General features: G+C 34.6%; 2 protein-coding genes across 2 annotated transcripts; one reads left to right on the top strand and one right to left on the bottom strand.

Moving 5' to 3' along the window:
- The first annotated feature begins 2567 nt into the window (after positions 1 to 2567).
- Positions 2568 to 3400, top strand: LOC135609624 (uncharacterized). The gene has a single exon (XM_065103066.1). It carries the CDS (start codon positions 3047 to 3049, stop codon positions 3263 to 3265), a length of 219 nt encoding a protein of 72 aa, XP_064959138.1. The 5' UTR covers positions 2568 to 3046; the 3' UTR covers positions 3266 to 3400.
- Positions 3401 to 3453: 53 nt separating this feature from the next.
- Positions 3454 to 4965, bottom strand: LOC103980772 (uncharacterized). The gene is made up of 5 exons (XM_009397272.3): positions 4806 to 4965; positions 4622 to 4709; positions 4454 to 4533; positions 4301 to 4357; positions 3454 to 3866 (listed from the first exon to the last, which is right to left on the bottom strand). Exons 1-5 carry the CDS (start codon positions 4920 to 4922, stop codon positions 3654 to 3656), a joined length of 555 nt encoding a protein of 184 aa, XP_009395547.2. The 5' UTR covers positions 4923 to 4965; the 3' UTR covers positions 3454 to 3653.
- Positions 4966 to 15109: the final 10144 nt, after the last annotated feature.

Here is a 15109-nt window from a genome sequence, read left to right as displayed (position 1 = left end):
AGCCACACTTCGCACTCTCAGAACTGCAGCACACTCTCTGACACATTTACCCTTTGATCGATTTTCTATATTCAGATATTTATACAATATAATAAATCGGAGTTAAAATAGTTAAATAAAAAATAAATATATATATCTTGATTTGGGCTTCTCGACAATTAGTCGGATTTGACCAAATCGACACAATAACTTTGTTATTGTGATTTATAATTGCACGTATAGGTAGCGGTAATTGTGAGTTGGGGGCGCCGAGTGTTGCATTTGGGCTACCAATTTGCTTCCATCGGAGGAAATAGCCCTAAGAAGACTGTGATTTGTGGATCATATACACGAATACAAATCATGCCTTTCTCTGATCTCTGAGTAGTACATATCCAAAAAAAGTCCTCTACATCGGACATCACTCGAACAGATAAACAAACATAAGCACAGCACGAACCCATTATGTTTACATGAGCATTCAGTTACTGCATGAGCTTTACGTTCTACGTCATATTTATCGTGCACGATATGGCAACTCGGGTTCTGCGATTGAGTTGTATATGTGCTGCATCATTCGCCTCTCGAAGTCTCCAGATCTGGAACTCATCTGCCTGGCCCTCGGCATCCTCCTCCCCCACAGAGCGTCGGAGCCGCTCCTGACCCTGTTCAACGCCGACGGCCTGCCCTCCCCTCCGGCGAGCGACAGCATGGTCTCCACGTACGCGTTCTTCATCCGCGCCATCAGCCGGAGCGGCGCTGGCCACGCTCTCAGCCGGAGCCTAAGCGTCGGCCAGACGACCCTCGCCTTCCTATGTAGTCGCCGGCTATTCGTTCTTCCTCCTCCGAGCCTTATCGCTTTCGCCTGCTTCTTCGTTCCTTCGAGTCTCCGGTAGCCTCGGTGGCGCCAGAACGACTGAATGCTGCGAAACACCTGAGTACCTATTCCCTCCATGGATCTGCGCCTGAGCTTACAACAACTGCTGGTGCTCTCCTCCGGGTGGAGTTTATATGAACTGGTCAAGTAGGCCTTCTGTGACTGACTTTTTGTGTCGAGATTGCTGCCAAAGCAAGAGATTTGAGCCAGTCAACGTGTTGTCCGTGAGGGCATGGCAAAGGAGAGAAGAATGAAGATAATGTAAAGGTGGTTGGTTGCTTCTGGTTGTGTATGGAAGCTTTAATTAATTGGATCCATTTGTGTGGACTCTCCATTGTGATGATCATGGAATTAGTCCAAGATGGATGACAAGAAGATGCAACTCAAATATTTAATTCACGAGCAGTTGGATACAACTATCAGTCATTAAGTAGGGAGTTTGACGTAGAACGAAATTGGTGAGCGTTAACATATATATGTCGATAGACAACAAATTTGATGTACAGGTTAATCAGCGTCACCTATAAGAGGGCGTTTAGGTACACATTCTAACATAACTCGTAATCAATATTGTCCGGTTAGTCTAAATAATTCGAGCTTCAAATTAATTTGATCGTCGGAGGGATATTTATCAAAGATATCTTGACTCAATCTTTCAAGTTTGATAAGTTCGTAGATAATAATCTGGACTGAGACAGATTTGAAATGATCAATCGGATCCAAATCATTGTCTCTACTCAAACAACTATCATAATCTATACTATCAATCGAGTAATCATTTTCGTATGCTGTTAGCACGATGAGAAGAAGATGAACATATTCAGCATTCCCTTGATTAACAATGTAAGAAAAATCTGAGAACAGAGAAAGAAAACAAACAACAGTCCAAATCAAGTGGCTAATTGGGAAGCAGCAAGATTTAGGTGCCATGAGACGGCACGAGTCATGGCCACCAGAGCTTCGACAGTGCGACCAGGCCGGAGAGCAGGAAGACCGGCATCGTCCCGGGGAAGCTACGGCGAGCGCTCGAGGGGTAGTACGAAGGATCGAACGGGTACATATGAGCTGGCGTGCCTATTATGTCCAGATACAACGGCGGGGGCGGAGGTGGACAATACGGCACGGGCCACTTCGGAGGCGGCGGCGGTGGGTTTTGCGGGCACTCGCAGGGGTAGCAGGCGCACTTGACCTGTGTGTCGGACGCCGGCGTGGCCGTGGCTGCTAAGTCATGCTTCGCTGTTGCTGCACAACCGGCGGCTGTCGAAGCCGCCACCACCACCGTAAAAAGCATGGCCTTGATCGGCATTCTCTTGAACTGGGTTGGTATGAAGAGGATCAGTGAAAGGGAAAGACTATATATAAGAGGTTTGCGTTAGTGTCTGGCAAGCTTGTTTTCTTTTCTGCATGAACAAGTTTGGTTATCATTGTTTGGAGAAACAGAGTCGACACTAGTTTCTCCCTCCATTATTGCTTTGTCCTGAAAGGAACTGCCATGTGGAGAACCTAATACAATGGTATCCAGGGTCAACTCTCCAAGCATTATCTTTGGGTGCTGAGGTAGAAGCAGAGGAGTCTGTTCTTGTGAGGATGAGGAGAATTCATAGAAGAAACAGGTTGGCGAAGGCATGGGAAGAAGGGTAGACACACTAACTAACATGCATTGGATGATGCACGAAGGACAGAATCATGTTGATAGTTAATCCTTGTTTGCCACCAAAACACTGCTACTTTACTTCAGATTTGTTTTAATGGGTGGATTTGGAATTGTCCTCTTGCGACATGTGCTTTCCAGAGCAAGATTAACGACCACGTGGCTCTGGAAATGCCTCGTAATTATCTCTACAGAGAGGTCAACGAAAAACTAATTATCATTATGTTCAAAGTAAGACATGATTAGGACGGTGTCATTATAAACACGTTACGAGATTGTTCTACCTAGAAGCTTCCATGCGTCCCCTGGAACTCCACACGTGGCGAAGATGCATTTGCCGTGTCAAGGGTCAGTGAGCTTTTCTGCCGCGGAGCCACACGTGTCCATCTCCTGCCACACAATCGCCACACGTGTCTCGTGTCAGCAGGTATGTAAATATCGTGGTCGCGCGTGCTGAGAGCCGCGAGCATCACGGAAGTGTGGTATTGACTCAACCAGCGACAGGGGAGCGAGAGGAGGAAGAGGATACGTGGGGGAAGATGGTTCCGGTGTGCGTGCAGTGCGGGACGAGGACCAACCCGTGCCGGTGCAAGGTGGTGGGGCCGACACTGGGGTTCCTGGCGTTCGCGGCGGCGGCCGCGGTGGAGTGGCCGGTGGGGGCGGTGGTCTACCTCTTCCGCCACATGAAGGGCCGGCGGATCATGGCCCACCCTGCCGCCGTCGTCTACCCCTCCGTCGCCAACGCCATCCCCATTTGATCCGGCGCTACCCTCTCCCGGTTAAGTCGATCTCGAAGTGTGTATGAGTATATAATGTCTCGGATAGCTAAGTATTGCTTCGTGTTGTACTGCTGTTGACACCAAGAATAAATTGGAGGAAGCTTTCCTGTTGAAGTTGCTGTTGTTACATATTAGCTGTAATTTAGACTGGAGATTAAGAAGGGGAGTTGGAGATGAAATCTCTTCCTGCCATTAGTTCTTCACAAACCACAAACGAGTGTACAATGGCAGCACTCAGCATTCAATCGCTGACACAACATCGAATCCTCTGAGAGGACACCTCTCGAGTTCACATCCACACGAGAAGTCTATGTTCTCCAAACAAACAAGCGATCGCTGTTGTTGAAGCCGATGGATGCGTCCAGTTTCAATGATAAGTCGCGCTTCCAAAGAGCTCCATGCTAGTGAAGTGCAAGTGAGTTTTTCTTCTGGACTCCCTTTCCATGTCGTCTGCAAACCAGTTTGAATTCCTCGGACACCACCCTCCGTCAGCAGACCAACGAGGCTGAGATGGTGAGCCCAAATCCTGGGCCATCTCTAGCAGCATCTGCTGTAGCTCCTCCAGACTGTATTGCTTTCCCTGATATGAATTGTGTACGTCAGCGACAGAAAAAACAGCAGTAAATCTGCTTGAAAGAGGTTTATTCTACCGTGCATATTAGCTTTCCGACCATCAATTCTACTTTGCATTTGCATAAATCATGGAATTCAACACAAGACGCACTCTGAAACATATGTCGTCGTGGCCGAAAACACTTGGACTTCGACGAAAGCTCTAATTTTTTGCATTACAGAGCACCTAAATTTGGAAGGATTTGAATGAATACAAATCGAATTGCCAATCAATGATAAACAGGCACTCTGAAACATATGTCGTGACTTGGAATTCGACGAAAGCTCTAATTTTTTGTATTACAGAGCACCTAAATTTGGAAGGATTTGAATGAAAACAAATCGAATTGCCAATCGATGATGAAGGTTAGAAGAAGAAGAAGACATCAGAATGAGGATTACCTCTTTCCTCACGCTGGCCATAAGCGACACCATTTCCTTAACGAAATCATCGAAGCCCTTCAAAAAATTAAGAGAAGAACCTTCAAAGTTAGTACTTTTCCTACCAGTGTTGGTGATCACACCAATATTGTTGCACAGTTTGTCTGTGATTACCTCGACTTCTTCCTCGTCCTCCTGGAGTGGATTGTAGAGTCCAGCGTCGTACAATTTTCGCCGCTTCACATCCGACAACACTAATCGCACAAAAATTGATTTTTTAAACTACGAGAAAAGACGGATTTGATATGCTTATTCTCGAAAGAGAGATGACCGCTTGATTACCTTGATATGCCTCTTGGATCTGTTGGAACCTGCGGTTGGCCTCTTCCGCCCCCCATGGTTGCCCCCTTCTCCGATCCGGATGCCATTTCTACGTACACCAGCAAACGATTAAACTCAGCAACAAGGAAATCGAACAATAAGCGAATCATCATAAACAAACTACGGGAGAAGCATTGGAACATACCATGGCCAGTTTCCGGTAGGCGCTGCGGACCTCGGCGAGGGAAGCGCCCCGGCCGATGCCCAGCACGGCGTAGTACGATGCCGACTGCCCATCGTGCTGCTGCTGCTCTGTCACCATGGCGACCCCAAGTCGATTGATGGTCGAGGTGATCCCAATGGTTTCTGTTCCGTTGCCTTTATACAAAGAGGTGTGACGAGGAAAATATCTGCGGTGGGGACGGAGAAGGACGACGAACGGAGATTCGGGAAACTTCTCGAATAGCGCGCATCCCGTAGCGGTGTGATTATATCGGAATTTGGTAACATGCTCGACGTGCCGTAGATGTTTGTGGAGATCGTAACGGGCGCGTCCGATACCGTTATCTCGATCAGGGGATCCGTCAGTATGCGAGTCGGATTCGGGTCGGATGTTGCCTATCGGCCCTGAATCGACTTGGCGCGAACAGACTCGTGTCGAGTCACATTCAATCCGGTCAGACTTAACCTATTTACCGGGTGGTCTCCGCACTGCACAACGGTGAACCTTTGCCTTGTCTTGTCAATCATTAGGCCCAACTTCTCTAAGCCCAACTGGTCGAGCTCGACTCAAGTGAACCTGACCCGAGGTGATCCGGCCGATCTGACGCAACCTCAGCTAAGTGCAAAACCATTTTAGATTTAAGTCGGCAATACAGATTCCAAATCAAAATGGGATTTGTTGCTTTCTCTGGGTAATGAGTGTTTTAGCATTGATGGCCGTCTACTCTACCTTAATTACATTATTGCTGCACATTCAATAATTTACTATGCCGTGCTGCGCATCGGCCGGGGCGCTTCCCTCGCCGAGGCAGCTATCCCAGCTCCGGCAGGCAGCTATCCCAGTACCCGGTGGCTCCACAGCACGCGGCTTTATGCCTTCGTTCGCCTTCCATGAAGAAGAAGAAGAAGAAGATGTCGATGTTCACTTGGAAGATCAAGTGACAGAGACCTATAAATCTGATGAACAACCACACACGCTTCTTCCAATCCTTCCATGATTGTTTTCTCTCTGCTTCTCCCTTTTCCTTGAATACTTGTGATGTGGTAGGTGTTTGTTTGGGTAAGTGATGGAAGGACTGCAGGGTTTACACAAGTTCCAGTCGACACAGTGTTGCCTTGTAGTCAATCGGAGAGTGCAGCACAGTGAGACACCGTCAGATACGTATGGGCTGAAACCAGGAGAGTTTTGGCGCAAGCGTTCATAAGCTTATCCATGGCGATACGCAGGCTCCAGGGAGGTGCCCGCGTGTGGCTGACCGATGAATTGAGAACTTGGTGGTTGACCAAATGCTTGCTTCGTTTGGGCATTGAATTCGGTACGTTCCATGGACTGGTATACGTTTATTAATAATGTATTTAGCTTTTAATTAAATAAAATATATTATAGATATAATTAAATTTTAATTATAATTATCAAAAAAAATAATTATGATATAATTTCTTAGGAGTTTATATTCTTGAAAGAAACTCTCTTAATTATTTATCAAATCTCATACAAACTCAAAATGTGTGAATACATGATATTATTAAGGGATTATAAATCTTTTCTTATCTCTTTTTAGTTATGATAATAGTCACGAGTCTAGTTTTTTTTACGGATCGATATTATTATAGCTTTTAAATCTAATGATGATACATCTAATAAAAGATTTTTTTAGTAGCATCGAAAGATATGACATCATAAATTTGATCTATTATTATTTGATTTAATTTTCTGGTATTAAAGTTTTTCATATAATAGCATAATCACGATTTTATACTTACAATTTGTATCAGAGTCATATTTTAGAATCAAATACACTAGATCATAAAAATATTTTAGATTTATTTTATATTTAGATCTGTTTGTTGACACTTTTCGATTGTGAAAAAATGTTATTCGGTTTTAATATATAATACTTAAATGATCTATTTTTGTTGTTGATTTATCTTTTATTTAGTCTATCTTATCATTTACTTATGAGCGATATAAGATTCCTCGATAGATAGACAGCTTCTTATTGATGACAATATTATTGAAGGCGATGACCATCGATGGTTGCCAACTTAATCGCCAATAACGGTTGCATAATGTAGCGAAAGCATCTTAGATTAGGATAATCGATGGTGGTCGACTTGCCTTAGTTGTAAGCAGCTATAGCAATGTCGTTGCATGTGACAATTGTAACGTGCCACTACATTATTTGCCGGTCACAATCGACATCGACTGAACACAAAGGTCGCAGTACCCAATGGTTGCATGGCGGACGATCATTGTACCCCCAATGAGACCTTTGTATTTGGGAGGGGCAATGATCATAGGCCGCATGTAGGTGACGATCATGCCTCCCACGACGGCCACGGAAAGGAAGTGAGAATTAGGTTTAAAAAAAACTTTTACCACTCAAAATTATAAAAAAATCAATCTGCACCCTAAAATTAATATTTTTGTTTATGTCCTTTAGAAATAAAAGATTTATAATAAATTCTAAGATAAAATTATAGTTGTACCTTTTATAATTAAAATTTTAAATTATCTTTAATTATAAAATTAATTAATTTTGATTTATTTTAATTAAATATTTTAATTAAATATTTTGGCTGCTTGCTAGATTTAAATTCGATTAATAAAGTTTTGATCAAATTTGAGGATAATCAAATTTTGATCAATTTTTTACTCTAGTTAACTTTAATTTTGATGGACATAATTTGGCTAATGGTTTGTCCAAATCTATAAGCCCAATTCAAATAACCTAATTTTATGTCTATCCAATTAAATAAGATTAATTAGTATAAGGGTTCCATATGAAATTAAAAAATATATAAATTATGATTTTCTTTTATAATCTTTGATAAAATTTTGTATGTGATAAATAAAAAAATCTAATTATTGTTCTTGGATATTTATTTTATTATTCACATGCATATATTTAAAATTATAAAATAATATTTATTTTTTTATATAAAGATGTTATTTATGGTATATCATGATTTTAATTATCATGAGTTTTTATAAAATAATATTCAATAATTATTATGATTATTATTATTTATTATTATTGAATTGTTTTAGCATAAATTACATTGAATAATTTTGGTGAATATTATTTGTAACTCGTATTCTTAAGTTTTATCTAATTCGTAGTTGTCAATGTGGCTATAGACTTATGAGATATAAATTATAATAAATATTTTATCATTTATAGGATATTTTAAATTATATTATATATTATTATATTAGTTTTATAGCCATCAAAGTAGCCTAAGTCAATAACTTATAAAATTATATAAAAGAATTAATTCTAAATGATATTTTGAAAAATAAAATTCACAATGGCATATATAATTAGAAGATTTAGATAATCCCAAGTGTGAATCTATTTCAAATAATTATGTGATATTATAGAATGATATTGTTTTAGATTTTTTTTAGTTCAAGGTTATATACCTAAAGATAATAATATTATTCAACGAGAACGGTATCGATTCTCCATAAATAATTTTATGTGAATACTAGATATGTCAATATTTCATCTAAAGGTGAAAAATAGATAATATTAATAGTTCATTATTTATTAAAATATTAAATATTAATATTATATTATTTTGTTATAGTGGTATTTCCTTTCATATTTTTTTTTACTTCTAGTATTCTTATATTTTTTAGATTAAATTATTATAAATGACTTGAGTATATATAATTTACACTATGTGTATTAGACATTGATCAAACTAGTAGAAGAGATTATAGAAATAATTATTAAAAATTTTGTTGAATAAATAATTAAGATAAAGGATCGAAAAAGTCTTGACTCAATTTTATGATAATTACTAATAATATTTACATTTCATTATAGTCTATAACTAGTGTATTAAAATATTTAAAGAATAATTTAAATTTACTGATAAGTTATTAATTGACATATAAATGAAAAAAAATTGACTAAAAATTAATATGATAATATTTAAAGAATCCAAGATTATATTATCAATATATCTGGCAAACTATAAGATCAAGAACATTGGATATTGGGCATGAATATAGTTAAGTTCTTTCTTATACATTTTTTTTTAATTTTTTTTGTTTGACTCGTTTAAAATTTACTATAATAAAATTAAGGGTAAGTAAAACTTAAATGAGCTAACTAGTATATATCTTTAGAAAAAATTATGATCAAAGTAGGAAAGACTCACAATATTTTGGATACAACTCAAAGAGTAGATAATAAAAAAATTAAAGTATAAAACGATAGTAGTTAGTATTCATCAATTATGCCTATATATGATTTAATCTAATGTTATATTTTTATAATTCAAAAAATTTAAATTTTTGTTTTAGAATTATCAAGATATTGTGTCTCTTTTGATAAAAGCAAACTCATCATGATTCAATAAAAGTTAAGTTATTTTTTTTGTATGATGGTCAGAATTTGTATGAATCTTAAGTTTGCAATGATCTAGAAATTAAATATTAAATATAATATAATTTATAAACTCATTAAGATTATATATGCTTACATTTATGGGTCACTCCATGTTTTCTATTTTAGCAAAGAGAGATATTTTATTATCTTTATGATAACCTAGTGAGATATAACTATATATATCTAATTTATATAAGGTTACTTGTAAGTGTGATTTGACAAGGGTGATAAATTTTATAATAGTTATAATGATCCTGATTATAATTATAGTTTTTTACTATATTTATAAAAAAATGAGGTATTTATGCTTAATATATTTTATTAGATATGTCACAATAAAATAAGATTGTTGAAAGGTGAAATCGTATTCTTATGGAGGAGCATGATGGGTTATACTTCTATACTCTCATCAATATGAGAAAAAGCTTGGTTAGGTATATTTTGAATTTAGAAAATCCAATTTAAGACATTTATATATTTAGGATTATCTTAGGGGATTAGAGTCTTAAATTAATTTGAAAAAAAAATAGGTTTAATGATTATTTTTGAGTATTTTTTTATTTATTCAAAAAATTAAAAATGATACAAAATTTATTACCCTAATCATAATATGAGAATATGAGGATAGTTGAATATAGTAATACAATATTCCTAAAATATAGTGAATATGTGGGAGTGAAAATCTAAAAAATTAATTTTGATATTGAGAAAATATATATTGATATTTTATTATCATTTTATATTTGAGAGATTATTATTACTCAAATAAGTAAAATAATTGATGAGGGTGAGTAACAAAATAATATTAGTCAACTCCCACATGATGTTAATGTCATCGCTAATGATCTTGTGGAATAACCATAATAGATAATTTTTAGAAGATTTCAAAAGAAAATAAGACTTGTTATTTTTTATTATTATATGGGATATATGTAAGAATTAGATTAAAATATAGGAATAGAAAAGATTCATCCTTGTTTTCATAAATTATTAAAAGTAATAATATTAAATAATAATATAATAAAATAAAATAATGGTTGAAATAAATAGACCAAGATAGTATCTGAGAACTAGTTGAATTGTCTAATAATTATAAAAAAGTATATTATATAAATATGACCCAAAGGATAATATCAAACGATATAACAACTAGACTTGTGATCAAATGTTTTATTTATAAGGAATACATCAACTGAGATATTTTTTTATTTTTTTAAAAATTAATTTATTAAGAATTGTCATGATATTAGTTACTCATTATGATTTTAAATTATATCATATGAACGTGAAAATAATTTTTTTGAATGAGGATTTAGATTTATATATATTAGCATAAATTATTCATAGATAAAAATAAAAAAATATAAAATTTAGTATGTAAACTTTAAAAAAACTATTGATTAATATTTATATCTAAATGTCAATGTGAGCTAGTTTATTATATTGATCTATATATGGATAGTATTTTACTTGTTAGTAGTGATATTGGTTTATTATGCCAAATTAAGAAATTTCTTACTAAAATTTTTTAAGATAGTCGATATGAGATATATTATGTTATTAGCATTGAGATGTTTAGGGATAGATCTTAAGAATTACTAGGATTATCTCAAAAAAAATATATTAATCAAGTCTTAAAGAGATTTAGTATACAGCTTTATTCAACAAATGATAAAAGTAAAAAAATTTAGTCAAAGCAAGTAGTTTTTTAAAATAGCTTAAAAAATCAGATAAAAAATATTTATTATGCATGCAAAGTTAAAAATTTATTATATGCTCAAGTTTATTCTTGATTATATATCGATATTGTAGTCGAAATACTAAGTATATTTTAGAATTACCCAAGAAAGAAACACTAAAAGATTATAAAAAATAATATAATATCTAAAAGAAATAAAAGTTTATATGCTTACAAATTTAAAATTAGATCAACTTGAAATGATGATGTTTTCAGATGTTGATTTTGTGAATTACCTCAATAACAAGAAGTCTACTTTACAATTTATATTTATGAGTTGAAAGGGTAATTTATAAGAAAAATATTAAGTAATATATTATTATATTATCAATAATAAAAATTAATTTTGTAATATGCTTTGAGGCTACTAATCAAGCTTTATGATTATAAAATTTTATCTCAAAACTTAATATAATCATACTTAATTTTCAAGTCACTTAAGATGCTTCGTGGTATATCATAACAATTTTTTTTTTCTAAGAATAATAAGTACTCTAATAACGCACTATGGTATAAAGAAAAAAATTTAGAAAAATATTAATGTTGATTAAGAAGTTAAGTTTGACTGTATTAATTGTTGATCTCATTCACTTAAGACTTACAACCTAAAATGTTTAAAAGAACATATTTTTATGATTGAGTTTGTGTGTAGCTCGTAAAGAATACGATGATACATGTTTGACTGAACATTATAATTAATATTTTTATTTATGTACTTAAAGTTATTTATTTCTCTTATTCATATTTATGCATATATATATTATTGTTGAATATATATAATAGGATTATCTTGATAAAATAAATTACATTAGTCATTTTGGATTACATTAAGAATGACTAATAATATTATAGTACAATAAAAGAAATATGATATTGATGACATATAACCGTTATGACTCAACTTGATAGTCAAACTTAACGTAGTATTATATTTATTAATCTTATTGGCCTGTTTTATAAAATTCATGTGAATGTGTAAAATACCTTTTGAGAATTTTAGAATCTAATTAAATAAAATTATTTTAAATTAAGTTTTTAGTTTATTTATTTTGATTTCAAAATTTTATATATTTTATTAATTAATAGGTCTACGTAAAAGAATATTAGATTATCTGACCTATCTAATTAGGTCTTTTATATTATATATAATTATATTCTAATTATGATTATCAATAAATGGAAAAGAAGTACAATCATAATAGGATTCCTTAAAGATATGATGGGAGAGACTCTCCTAATTAATGATCAGACTCTTTATTATCGTTTATAAATAGATATGACCTTTTAATAATTGAATATGAATGTGTCGATACACGATATTATTAGAGATTATAATTTTTTTATCTTTCTTTTTTACTTAATCTATCGTGGGATTATGTGAAAAATATAAAAAAAAGACGAGTTCATTTTTTTTACGGATTGATATCACTATAACCTTATGATAATACATCTATAAATTAGATAAAGATTTTTTTAGCAATATCAAAGCTATGATATTATAAATTTAATTTATTATTATTTAATCTTAATTTTCTTATATATATTTATTTTTATATAATAATAATTTTATATGCTTACAGTTTACGAAGGGATACTGTTCTCTCGGCAGAGAGAGGTGGTGGCGAGGGTTCTCTTCCCATCTGGATTTTATCACAGATTGGAAATGGGAGAGGACCTGAATGCCAGATGAGTATAGACTCATCTAGCATGAGCTATCATCATAACATCCTAAGGAGGATATATTTTTCAAGTTTGGATTTATATTATAGTGGTTGATGGACACCTTGTAAAGCATGCAAGACTGATGACCTATAATTTGCTTGTGATTAAGGCAGAGTTAAGTGGTTAAGATGGAATCAAGGGTTTCAAGTGCATGTAAATGGGTGTTTACAAATCCTATCTGGGGTTGTATGTCTGCCAAACATAATACAAAAGTTCTGCCATAAGCAAGCATGTTGCTGTTTACAGTGTATCATAAATTATATATTTCTTGTTTTAGTTGAACATGGTCAAACATTGCAATATCGTCTTGTGTAGGGCTCAATGACGACAAAGGATCTACGTAGTTATTGTTATAGTTATCACAGACAAATGAGTTGCACTAATTTTAGACAAAATTTAATTTTATTGATGTCTTCCGGATTGAATGGAACTCAACCAACCAGATGCTTTCTTCTATCAGCAGAGTTGATCATTCCAAACACCAAATTGTTCATCTTGAAGAACACCATATCGAAGGTGATAGAAACACTCCTATGCTGAAATGAGACCTGATTGAAGATGATTTCGATTCGGCATTTGTTTTGGCTGCTGTAATATATGATGTAATATATGATGATAAAAACAATTTTGTTTTCTTGAAAAGATTATATTTTTCATTGCATTGAATCTGAGGTCTATGAATTCTACTCCTACAACATAATATTAGATGCTTACATCAGGATACAAATTACGGTCGCCTATTTGTATCTATAATATGCTAACCACTTAAATGTCTTTTGGTAGATGAAAATTGATACATTGAGTTGCTGAAGAGTCAATAGAAATTAACATCATGATTTCTTTTCATATCTATATAAAATTTGAAATAATTTCTTTTCATATAACACATATGCCTTCCATTACATCCCTCTCTCTCTCTCTCTCTCTGATGTTAACATCTATTCATAAAATCTTACTAATTTAAATTTAAAATTAATTATAGAATAAAACATTTTTGAGATGCCTTTAGATTCTCTTTCTCTATCATCATAATAGAAGAATCTAAACATCTCTTCTCTAATAATGAAATGACATCAACTCGCAGAGGTTAATCATGATGGCATGTAAACAAGCTCTCGAGTATTTGTCTCTCTCTCTTTCTATATATATATATATATATATATATATATATATACTAAATTTATTTTTTAGGTGAGGAAACGAGGGGAATAAATGGATAGCGGGCCCGAGGGTGGTGGGGTCATGGAACTTTCTGGTAACAGGGGCTGGTCCCCCGTGATGGGGGTGGGGCCACCCTGTGCCCCACAGAGCAGCCGCGTGGGACCCGCGTGATCGGGAGCGATCGAGCTGGCCATTCTTGGCGCTCAAGTTTCGGCTCGAATCATCATCGTCGTCCTCCGGTGGCAATCGAGTGGTGTAATAATAATAATAATAATAATAATAATAATATTAATAATAATAATAATAATAATATCGGCTCAAGTGTATATATATATATATACTTTAGTTACATATACATAATATAGTGAATGAAATAAAAAAATGGTGCTTTATGCTTTGCTTTGAGCTTCTAAGCGCTTCGGAGGACTCTTCACTTCAACCATGATTGAGTTTGAGCAAGTGAAAGTGATGTTTGAGAGTGCAATGTGGGTTTAGAATTGTAGGACATGTGATTGGAACTTGTAATGGATTTAAAATTGCAAGTAAAGAAAGTTATTGGCAAACACAGCTTTAGACAATGGCTGTCTCTTGTACTCTATCTTGTTGACAGAATCAAACAATGGTGCTCCTCACTTGGATTTGGTGTTGACTCCTTGAAATAAATATCTATATATATGATTCATAAAGAAATTATCAACGAGCTCAAGTAAAGTTTTAAGCTTTAGGAAGAAAAGTTGAAGATGTTTTCGGAAGAACCTCAAAATAGCAAATGTGACATGGAAAAAGAGGGAGGGAGGGAGTTTACATAAATCATCAAACCCCATCATGTTATTAAAATGAAGTGGACCCAAAAAGTGGATGCATGTAAGTGCAAATCCTCGATTTCTCAATCAAAATCAAAAGTGGTGATCGAAGGAAATTAATAATATTATATGATTGTCATTGGAGGGAGGGACAAGAACACCAACAATGTCATGGCCACATTGGGGAAGCAAAACCACACCCACCCCCCACCCCCACCCCCACCCCATTACATGACAAGTGACATGATTTGATGCGTACTTGAAACGACAAAACACCCACGAGTCCCAATGGGAATCTGAGAGGTCATTCCATTTGCTAGAGAGAGAAGAGAGAGGCAGTCTTTGAGTTGTAACCTTGTGGACCAGCACAAACCAGTGATCAACCACAATTGAAGCATAACATCATGATGATATCAGAAAGTTGAAGCCACTTCCACCCTCCAATTTCTTCTCAAAATCT

The sequence above is a fragment of the Musa acuminata genome, chromosome BXJ2-4 (genome assembly GCF_036884655.1).
Source record: "Musa acuminata AAA Group cultivar baxijiao chromosome BXJ2-4, Cavendish_Baxijiao_AAA, whole genome shotgun sequence".
NCBI classification, from domain to species: domain Eukaryota; kingdom Viridiplantae; phylum Streptophyta; class Magnoliopsida; order Zingiberales; family Musaceae; genus Musa; species Musa acuminata.
Note: the sequence above shows the minus strand (reverse complement) of the source record. Positions and strands in the feature narration are given on the sequence as shown.

Excerpts from the sequence above, each read along its gene's own strand:
- LOC135609624 (XM_065103066.1), top strand. The coding sequence starts at position 3,047 with ATGGTTCCGGTGTGCGTGCAGTGCGGGACGAGGACCAACCCGTGCCGG.
- LOC103980772 (XM_009397272.3), bottom strand. The coding sequence starts at position 4,922 with ATGGTGACAGAGCAGCAGCAGCACGATGGGCAGTCGGCATCGTACTAC. Across the intron at positions 4,710-4,805 it reads CCTACCGGAAACTGGCCATG|AAATGGCATCCGGATCGGAG; the intron begins GTATGTTCCAAT and ends TGGTGTACGTAG. Across the intron at positions 4,358-4,453 it reads AGGACGAGGAAGAAGTCGAG|GGCTTCGATGATTTCGTTAA; the intron begins GTAATCACAGAC and ends AATTTTTTGAAG.